The 11,568-nt window shown below is 36.8% G+C and overlaps 1 protein-coding gene across 1 annotated transcript in view; it reads right to left on the minus strand.

The window, feature by feature from the left end:
- Positions 1-1,457: 1,457 nt before the first annotated feature.
- Positions 1,458-11,568, minus strand: part of LOC124554820 (congested-like trachea protein) — a 160,806-nt gene continuing 150,695 nt past the window's right edge. The window contains exons 5-6 of the mRNA XM_047128483.1: positions 3,785-3,952; positions 1,458-1,968 (exon numbers count right to left, since the gene is read on the minus strand). Of these exons, the coding sequence (XP_046984439.1) occupies positions 1,781-1,968; positions 3,785-3,952 (356 nt within the window). The 3' untranslated portion in view covers positions 1,458-1,780. The remainder of the gene's footprint in view (positions 1,969-3,784; positions 3,953-11,568) is intronic.

Below are 11,568 nucleotides of genomic sequence, written 5' to 3' on the forward strand. Positions count from 1 at the left end.
TCCAGGTAAAAGTGCACATTTGCCAAACACATTAGGTCATACTACAAATTGTATTTAGCAACTCAGTTGAATACTTTCAGCCATTTCCTCAGAACCTGACCAGTATCTCCAGAAAACACTGCTGGATGCTTGATGTGCAGCTGACTTGTTGCTGTTTTGGAATCTATTGGTACCCAGAATGTATGGATGTCCATGTAGACGACAGTTTTTACGTTGCCCAACTAGACCCACAGTGGCACAGATGAAACAATTTCATGCCAGAACACAATCAAGTCCAAATCTGAACGCAGTGTCACCAGTGACATACAACACTTAGAACTGAAAGCACATTTATTACAAGCACCAATGTGCAGCCAGAACGATTGGAACTCCAGGGCTAAGAGAACTGCAAATATAATGTACACCAGAATATGCAAACAGTACAATCATAACAAATTTTGAGAACATTCCAAAAATGATAAGTACTAAATAACAAACAGTTTCCAGTGGTCAGGATCAAAATGGTGACCCGCAGCAAGTTAGACAGTGATGTTAGTGGCTACACCACACTTCATGCCCCACAGCTCATTGCAATATTGCACAACTGAGCAAGAACACTTACATTAATAACATTGTTCAGAAACATATTTGAGACTGATTTGAAAAACCATTATTTTCCACACTGTTGGAACTTGTCCAGTCCACTAAGTAGAATATTACAGAATGTTGACACATAAGCATTAAACATTGAACAGTTTCCTTGAAACTTAAGTTGGTTAGAGAAAGAATTCATTATTGTCTGAGGTTTTAGTTAAGTAACTACTACAGTACATGCAGAGAATTAAGCAGGGGAAAACAACTAAAAGAAGAGAATAACTCAATGTTTGTAGATGGGGACTCAAATAGGTTCTTTTCAAATGAAAAATAGTGTCAAATATGGCCTGTAATTATTACTGCCAGTGACAGGCCCCTGAAAGTTTTAAATTTATTACAATGAACAAGCTGTTACAAAACAATGACCAAATGATGCTGTTGTAGTCTTCAGCCCAAAGACTGGTTTAATGCAGCTCTCCATACTAAGACTACCATGTGCAATTCTCTGCAATCTACAGGCATTGGAACTTGTTTACGGTGCTCAAGTCTTGGCCTTCCTCTACAATCCCCAGGATATGTCCCATCAGTCTATCCTCGATTTTAATCAAGCTGTTTCATAAAGCTTTCTTCTTCTCAGTTTGATGTAGTATCGCTTCATTAGTTGTTTGATCTGCCCACATGACCTTCAGCATTCTCTTGTAATGTCACATTCCACAAGTTTCTATTCTCTCCTTCTCTGTGCTGTTTATTGTCCATGTTATAATTTCAAACAAAGCTACACCTCAGACAAATACTTTCAGGTGAGACTTCCCAATATAAGTTCAAAAATCATAATAAGATTTAACAATGAAGAAGGAACTTTATCTGTTGAAAGAATATCATAATTGCATAACAAAATACTGTTTATTCCAGTTTTCTATAAAATATGTCACATGCAAACAAAAATCAACAATTCAATGATAAAAATAGTTATATAAACATCATCTTTTCTGTAACCAGTAATTTACAAAATACACCTCGATAAACAGAAACCATTACAAAATAGAAATTTTTATCATTATTACAACAATCTTCCAAAAAATAGATAATACACTAAATTGTACAAACTAAGGCAAGTAAAATTTTTATGATTAACATATTTTTTAAAAGAGGTGTTCATGTAAGAAAAATAACTATGAGCACATTCAAATTTCTAGCATCAACCCTATTATAAGGATGGTGCAAGCCAGTCAAGAAACTTCATGCATGCTTCAAAACCAATAAAACATGCTGCATTTGCTGGAAATGCTCTCAACATAACAGGTGTAACTCCTCGGTACAATGCTGTGGGCCCTTCTTCTTTCATCAGTGTCCTGAACACATCACGGATACCATTTGGATACGTTCCTTCTGGAGCTGTAAGGAGACACAATATTTAACTTTATTTCTATCACACATCATGCAAGAAAATGGAACAGTTTTTTTGTTCACTATGAATAAAACTTAAGAAAAAAACATACAGGGGTTATTCGAAAAGTAAGGAATGATCGCTGGCGAAATGGAAACCACAGTGAAAGTCCGATGAAATTTTACCTATCGATCACGTTACATTGTCTTTTTAGTTCTGAGCACACAGGGAGCACATAAAGATAGTAAGAACAATAGTGTCTTCCGCCAAGTACGAGGGCCTGGTGAGAAATTTCGCATTAAGTTATGCAGCCACCACTACATAACTGTTGTGTGTTTTTTTCTTCAAGACAATTCTCAGCCGCATTCTGCAGGGGCAACGAAGATGCTCCTGTATCATTTCCAATTGGAAATGTTTGATTACCCACAATACAGCCCATGATTGTCTCCCTCCGAGTTTCATCTCTGCTCACATGAACCGCTGGCTATAAAGACAACATTTTGGCACAGACAACGAGCTGTAGGCCAGCATAGAGAATTGGCAGAAAGAACTGGTGGCTGCCTTTTATAACAAGGGTGTTGTAAAGTTGGTAAAATGCTACAACAAATGTCTAAGTCAGATCAGCAACTATGGAGATAAGTAGCTGGAAGTTGTAGCTAACTGTTGCAAATAAAACGGTTTTGATTTTCACTGTGGTTTCCATTTTGCGACCTATCATTCCTTACATTCCAAATAACCCTCAATAATATTTAACTTATTATGTTGATGTAACACAAATTAAAAACACAAAACAAAGAAAACAAGAGTTAATGAAATATCAAAATGTATCTAGTAAATGGAATACAATTTCAAATTATATGAGCAATACTGTGTCAATGGAAACAATATTTCTTCAGGTTTGGAGACAGTGGTTCCTAAGAAATTAAATGTAAGGTGGTTCTCCATGTATCGGAAGCAAAATATCCAAAATCAGAACAACACACACACATTTGTTCATCCCATAAGCCATGCTATCAAAAATACTTTAGAACCATGTTATATTTCAACAGACTGGAAGCACACTTGGCTCACTGACAAACATATGTGAGGAAGGCAGCTTTTGGATTTGGTGTTTCATTAATCTCCGAGTGGTCTAAACAGTTCATAGCACTGAAGCACGGACTGATAAAAATGAATGTTTAGAAAACACAAACTACCTTCAACTGTTGGTGATACACTTTAGAAACAACAATGTAGGCCTACATTATACATAATCAAATCTATGAAGCTTATTTCTGTGTCTGTATGTCAAACCATAAAAAATAACAAAAACTCCATATCACTACAATTTATATTTATTATTAACTACGTATTTCAGCAACTTGGTTACACCCTCAAATAACAATCATGGTGTTCAACATAGCTTCCACCATTACAGTTATTTTAGAACATTTATTGGTGTTGTGTTGATAGGAGCTACGCAGAGAAACTAAAGCTCAAGAGTGTCACTTCAAAATGAAATTATCCAAAATGCTTAGTTAATAATAAATATAAATCTTAGTGTCTGGTTAAAGTAGGTTTTTGTTGTTTTACAAAGAACATTCCGTGAAGCCTCATGCTGTTGTGGTGAGCCGTGTACTTAATTAATCTTATATAATTGTACAGGCAATAATGAATTTGGTGACATGCAGCCACGTCACCAATTATCATGATGTATCTAAATAAGAACAAATTAAGAAAACATGGTTTGAATTCTCTTCTACTCTTCAATCATACTTCACTACATAACTCAAAAAAGATTGACAAAACATACATCAGCGGAAACAACAATATGTAGGAACTTACCAGTCTGCAGTCTACTTTTCAGTACATCAGCTGGCATTCCAACTAACCAGTTAGCAATACCGGCAGAGCCACCTGCAAATATTGTTCCCAAAATGCCAATTTCATTGGTACTTAGCACTCTCTGAAGTCCATCATATGTCATAAAATACATTCCACTTGCAGGTACATCTGGGAAAAAAAAATAGCAAATGTTTATACTGGTTCCAGTGTTAGAATTTTCAATTAACACACTGAAAGAATTATGAGGAACTACCTACAATAACAACTCAAATAAGTGTGGCAATCTGATCAGTCAACAAACAACTGGATAACAGATTAAAACATCCTGCCTAATAATTTAGGAGCAGGTTGGATATTTCCCAAAATTCCTTTAAATGCATACCACTCATTGCCTGCTAAAATGGTCAGCTGCTAAGCTTGTCCATGCTCTTTTTGTCTGAATATAAATTATAATCAGCTATACGGTCACATACATGCAACACATATTGGTGGGCTTTCTAAGTGGACCAAGAAGCCTTCTGTCATCAGACTGTGCCACATTTATAGATGAGTGAGAAAAATATATCGCCTTCTAAGTTGCTGGAAGGAGATACGCCATTTATGAGTTGTGTGTTTTACAGGCAGCAGTTTATTGTCCATCACAATAGTCCCCAACATTTTTGATTCCCTGCAGCCTTCATAGATCAGAGTTATTCTAGTGTGTCCTAACTAATCTATCCAATGCAGGTAAAGTGCACAGCTGATGTAGGTACGTTACTTCAAAAATATAATTATAAACAAAACTCATATATTAAATTCAAAAACTATTTAATGAACAGATTTATGAGTAATATAATTAATGGGATGTCTGAGCTTGTTCACTACACAATTTCTCAAACATCAGAATCAGACTGGATACAGCCACCCTCATTCCTGTTCCACAATATTTTCTCTTTATTAACAGGAATTATCAAAAACCAGTTCTGCTCAAATAGGGTGTTACAAATGGCATTAATGTTTGCTGAGTGAAGAAGAAAAAACAAAGCTCAGGGAGGTATATAATGGACCACATATTGTTGCAGAAGCCAGTACGAGGACAAGGAACATCTATGGAAGATAGGAGGAATTAAGATTGAGAGAAGTGTTGGAGAAGAAACCCATAGGGTCAAGACATTAAGGCAGACCAAAAATATGATGGAGAGACCAGGTGGCCAAGGATATTCAGATACCTGGAGCAAGGGAAGACGACGCCAGGGACAGAACACTGGAGGAGGCTACTTGAGGAGACCATAAACTGACTGCAGTTTGTGGGGCCTGGAGAGTAAGAGTAAGTAAGAACAAGAGTAAGAGCTTTACCAGTGAGCAGCAGATTTTCATCTATCACTGCTACCCAGAAGTCATAAAGTTCCATGCTTGTTAAATTTTGTCTTTGGTGTACAATCTCAATGAAACGTTAAAAAATTTCTTTCTATATAGAGGTAAATTCAGATTTTGGGTCTAAATAGTTCATGAATCCACATTAATTTGTTAGATAAGTTGAGGTAGGTGAAACTGAAAAGCAGATTATACTGCAAGACAAATTAACTTCATTGGATTACAAACTGGTGCAACAATCGAAAGCAATCACCGGTACCACAGTAATTAATTTTTTTTCTTTTGTTTAGTTGTACGTTTTTCCTATAAGCTGAATCCTCTTGGTTAATTTTAAAATGGGCATGTTCAACACGTGAAACTTTTCAAACATATGATATAATCAGGCTGACTAAACCAAAAAATCTGTTTCCACAAAGTGTTCCACATACTCATGTTTTTCTTCAAGAAAACTGTTCTTGCCATCACTAAAATGTACAAGAAAGTGCACTGCACAGGAGTGTCATCATGAGTGGCAGTGATACAATGAAGATTTATATTCTTCAACTTCTATACCCTCACATAAATTTTTTGAAAAACCTTGCTTTCACCAGACATGTTATTGTAAATTTACTTCAACATGTTTTAAGACTAGATTCAGTTGAGGACTCAAATACTCTGAGGCAAGCACTTCTCAGCAAATGATGCAACAGGTCCACATTGAATCTAGAGCTTTCTTTCAAATAAGGGTCTGGAATTCTCCATAACAGCCAGACATCAAACAACAACTGTCAGTACAAACATCAATACACTCTGTCCACTCCAAATTATTTTCAAACAAAGTGTTCAGTTATGTCAAACGAGTCTTGAGCCTTTCTACCAGCAGCAATACTTTTACAAATTAAAATCTCCTCCAAAACAGAGTTTGCTAACCAAAGTCTGGATATACAATGGATACAGAGAGGGGTACTCAGAGAGTTGGAGCAGGTAAAAAGTATTGCACCACAAGTATGTCTCAAGTGTTCCAGTGCTTTCACGGTTACACACTGTTCTTCATTCAATACAGTAAACTTATTTGGTAAATAGATCTTCAGGGCATGCTCACAGAGAAAAAAAAAGGCCAGGATGGTGGTCCCACTCAGACACATCCATAAATATTACCTATCATGTAATTGTGGTGTTCCTTTAGTATGGCATGAAACTTTGTGTTAAAAACATATCAAGGGAGTACAGACCCACTTTTAATTCAATAAATATAAAATAATTCTGGCCCTCTTCAGTACTCTAGCTAGAAGTGACCTCCACTACTATATAAGGATTGGCATTCGCCCTATACCAAATGCGAAAAGGTCATACTTTTCTATGATCCCAAGTAGCCTTGCTGCTTGCAGTCAATTTGTGAAAACAGATTCCACAGCAGTGACAGCAAGGGACTGGAATGCTGGTGCTTCTGGAACAGCCAAGATTCTGTATGCACATCAGCCATGAGGAGTTTATGTGAAGTGCCAGTCCCCAGAATACAGGTTAAATATGAGACTGACACAGCAATACCTGTAGCCAGCCTAATTCCCTTTTAGGTGTCACTGATTAATAAACTATGCAGCAGCTTTGAACACATTAGAACAGCACAAGAGCTTTATAAAATACTCCTTGTCTGCTCGCCAAGACCCTCAACCAACACCCCTCACAGGATGTGCATCACCTTCAGGGACCTTGCTTTTAGGTCCATTTGGTGGCATAGCCATGAAAATTTTATGTCAAATATCGTCCACAAATCATTAAAACAGATGGTACATACGCAACCTGGAACCTGCTTCTTAGAGAAGATTGCTGTTTACTCTTCTTGAGGAAAAGTGTTCAGTTGCTATAAAGAATTAATGAAGGTCAGTTACACAAGAATGTATATAAAATGAAGTAAAGTTTGTGCCTCTCTTACAAAATGTTTGAGTTGACGTTTTGATATAACTCTTCTGGCAAATAAAATTATTTGAAAATTGTTTGTTGTTGTATGTTGTTGCAGTCTTCAATCCGAAGATTGGTTTGACGCAGCTCTCCCCATTACTGTATCCTGTGCAAGCCTCTTCACTTCTGAGCAACCACTACAACCTACATTCATCTGCATCCACTTACTATATTCATCCCTTGGCCTTCCTCTACAATTGTTACACCCCCCACCCAACACTTCCGTCCAGTACCAAATTGATGATTCTTTGCTTTCGCAGAATGTGTCCTACCAATAAATCCCTGCTTTTAGTCAAGTTGTGCCACAAATTTATTTTTTCCCTAATCATATTCAGTACCACCCCATTAGTTACACAATTTACCCTCCTTATCTTCAGCATTTTTCTGTAGCACCATATTTCAAAAACTTATTGTCCATGTTTCACTTCTGTAGAAGGCTACACTCCAGTTAAGTACCTACAGAAAGACTTCCTAAAACTTAAAATTTATATTCAACATTAACAACTTCCTGTTCCTGAGAAATTTTTTCCTTGCTATAGACACATTTTTTTTAATACCCTCCCTACATCTACCATTGTCAGTTATTTTGCTTCCCAAATAAGAAACCTCATCTAATGTTTTGTGTGTCTCATTTCCTGATCTAATTCCTGCAGTATCACCAAATTTACATAAATTGTGCTCCATTATCCTTGTCCTGCTTTCACTGATGTATGTTTATATCCACCTTTCAAGAGACTGTCCATCCCATTACCTGTTCTTTCAAGTCCTTCACTGTCTGACAGAATTATAATGTCATTAGCAAACCTCAAAGTTTTTTTCTTCCCCCTGAGTGTTAATTCCTTCTCCAAATTTTTCTTTGGTTTCCTTTACTGCCTGCTCAGAGCAGAGATTGAACAACAATGGGGATAGGCTACAACCCTGTCTCAATTCCTTTGCAACTACTGCTTCAACTCCATGCCCTTCAACTTTTGTAACTGTGTCCTGGTTTCCATACAAGTTGTTTATAGCCATCACTCCCTCTTTTTTACTCCTGCTACCTCAGAATTCCAAAGTAGGTATTCCAGTCAATGTGGTTAAAAACTTTCTGGAAGTCTGCAAGTCCTATAAACGTGCTATACATTTGTCCTCTAGCCATTCCTGTCAATCTCATTTTTTAGATGTCTGTAATTCCCTTAGCCTGAATCATATGTTGCATTTTTGTTTTTCCTCCTTTTGTCAATTAAAGTCAATATCTTCTGCGTTATCCACAGATTTCTACTACATCTACTGCCTTCACTATTTCACCTTGCAAAGCTATCCATTCTTTTCTAATGTATTCCTTTCAACAGTTTCAGTTAACATTGCCTAATGCTCCCTCTGAAATGCTCAACAACCTCTGGTTCCTTCAACTGACCCAAGTCCTATCTCCTTTATTTCCTACCTAATTGCAATTTCTTCAGCTTTAGTCTGTAGTTCATAACCAATAAATTATGATCAGATTTCACATCTGCTTCCGAAAATATTTAAAAGTTTAAAACTTGGCTCCAAAATCTCTGTCTTAGCACTATATAATTAATGAGGAACATTCCAGTGTCTCCAAGTCTCTTTCTTCTTTTGTGATTCTTAAACCAAGTGTCAACAATAATTAAACTGTGCTCTGTGCAAAATTCTACCAGTTTAGTTCCTCTCATTTCATTCGCCCAGTTCATATCATCCTGTTACTTTTCCTTCTCTCCAATTACAGTCCCCCCAACCACTATTAAATTTATCTCTCTCTTAACTATCTGAATAATTTCTTGTATCTCATACTACATTCCTTCACTCTCTTCATCATGTATGGAGCTAGCTGGAATATAAACTTGTACTACTGTGGTGGGTGTTGGCTTTGCGTCTAACTTGGCTATGACAATTCATTAACCATGATGTTCATAGTAGCTTACCCACATCCCTATTTTCTTATTCATTATTACAAGTACTCCTGCATTACCCCAATATGATTTTGTATTTATAATCCTGTACTCACCTGAGCAAAAGTCCTATTCAATTTGTATCCAAACCTCACTAATTCCCAATATATTTAACTTCAACCAATTTACTTCCCTTATACATCAGCTATTTTCATTTGTAAAATTGTTCCACATGACATTAACTGAAAACCAAGTTTCATTTGTCAATATGTGGTGTGTTCAAGAAATTATTATGTATTTATTAATGTGTATACACTAGTGTGTGTCTTTTTAATGAATGTTTGGTGTGCCATTTTACTATGTGACCTTCAGGCACTGCTCTGGCTGGAAGACTGCTGGCTGCCTAGCACCAATATATTTCATTGTGCCCAGCTCATTCAGGACAAAAATGAAGGGTACCACTTTCAAAATTATACGAAGTTTGTTTTTCCAATAGTGGAATGTACATACATACATTCAGAAAAAAAAAAAACCACAGCATCCATTCAGACAAAACCGCAGCCCACAGCAGAGAAACAGTTCAAAGTTCAGTTACAACATGTGAGCAGCCATACTGCAATCTGGAACTGTTTCTTACCTCTTTGTATAGGACACAACATACCACCAAGATATTTCTGATAAATAAGAGCAGAAACTGCCACCACACACTATGAAAATGGGAAAATGTGATCTGTACTGATGACTCCATATACAAATTGGTAAGAGTACATCAAAACCCTCACAAGCTAACTCAGCCCTCTTGCCAACACTGTACAATTCAGGCCAGTGGTGGTATCACGATACACAGAATATTTTTTCAAGGTGAAACTGGATTCGTGTGCCATTTTTCGTCAAATCTCACATGTTGATGACACAGAGACCTGATAGCAGATCTCGTGTACTCAGTCTGTTCAGCTACAGTACCCCACTACAGAACTGTACATTCAGCCATTGCACAAATCAAATAGACTGGTTCAAAGTAAACTCTACAGAAAAAGTACTGTTCTGTTTGCCCACATTATATGACTGTCAAAATTCTATCAATAATAATGCACATCTCTTGGGCTCAGCTATTATCAGTGCCCATAAGTGAGTGATCATATGTCACTATGACTCCACAATGCTTTGAAGTCTTGTGCAGACAATGATGCGGTGTGTATGGGCTGTCATTAGGGCAAATGGGGGGAGGGGGGGGGGGGGGAGATTATATGATGTACGGGAATCTGTCTTTTTATTAGTGGGTCAGTCACCTTAGGAAATTATTTCTCTAGATTTTTATTCCTTTATTTCAGCAAAAAGCAGCCAATCAGTTACAGAAAACTTCTGTACACTGAGACTGTTAACAAACTGTCCCTTAATAATTAAATGTTCTCTTGTTGACCATGACAGTTTTAATGTTTCAAAAAATGAGTATCTCCATGATGTTTCTATAGGTTATTATTCAAGACTCATTTAGAACAATGCAAATGATTTGAGTGACAGTTTAAGTTTATATGCCAATTGTGTTTATTTTCAGTACCTTGCAAAGAAACGTAATGACAACTTATACTAACTGCACTCTGTGGCACCACTTACTTTTAAATACTTACTGTAAGGATTTCTGGGAATGACATTATGAAACAAGAATTTGTGCATCTAAACCCATCATTTTGATTTCTTTATACTCTTCGTTTATACAAATGAGATGTTTATGTGAGTTTCACTTCCAACATAACCTATGACTGCAAGATATTTGACTTCCAATTACACATTTGAAAGTAGCAGTCACACAACTAGTCTTATCACTTCCATTATATGGCCACACATATCAGCAATTTCAGCCACAGGAATGTGATACAATGTTTTCTTTTTACAAAACTCTACAGGGCATATGGAATTGAATCTGGTGAACATTATGTACTTTAGGTTCAGACCCTTATTCTTATTATCATGGGCTATCTCATTCAGAAAAGAGCACAGCACACCACCACCACCACCCCCCTCACTATGACTGTCATTAAGCTGATTCCTTGTGGCAGCTCTGGAATCGTGTAATTTGACGGAATGTTTAAGAACAAAGATACAAGTCACTGTGGGTTTAACAATGGCCTACAGAAGCCAGATCAGAGAGCACCATAGCACATGGATTTTCAATCCTCTAAACTCAGTGCCTGCACAACTTCACTTAATCATATACATGAAATGTGGTTACATCTGAAAAGGCTGTCATGATATGCCATTCTCAGAATGTTGCAGCATAATCACTGCAAGCTGTTCCCAACTGAGTGCGATCCTCTAACAGAATAACATGAAGTAGTAACTGTCTTGAACACTACAGGCATAAGCATATTTGCCTAACATCGTGAGCCACCGGTTCATATGTTCATCTGTCTCACTGCTGTAAAAATGAATTTCTTTTTAAATTAATCTGGATAATTTGCAGTTTTAGTATTTTTTTTATCATCATAATCCAACAGTTCCTGTTTCTCAAAATTCCTGTTTCCAGTGGAGAGTATTGTTACATGTGCTGAACAAATGTAACCTATTTCAGTATTTTCAGCTACAATACATTCTGTGTCTTCTCTTGCA

This window comes from Schistocerca americana, chromosome X, assembly GCF_021461395.2.
Source record: "Schistocerca americana isolate TAMUIC-IGC-003095 chromosome X, iqSchAmer2.1, whole genome shotgun sequence".
NCBI lineage: Eukaryota > Metazoa > Arthropoda > Insecta > Orthoptera > Acrididae > Schistocerca > Schistocerca americana.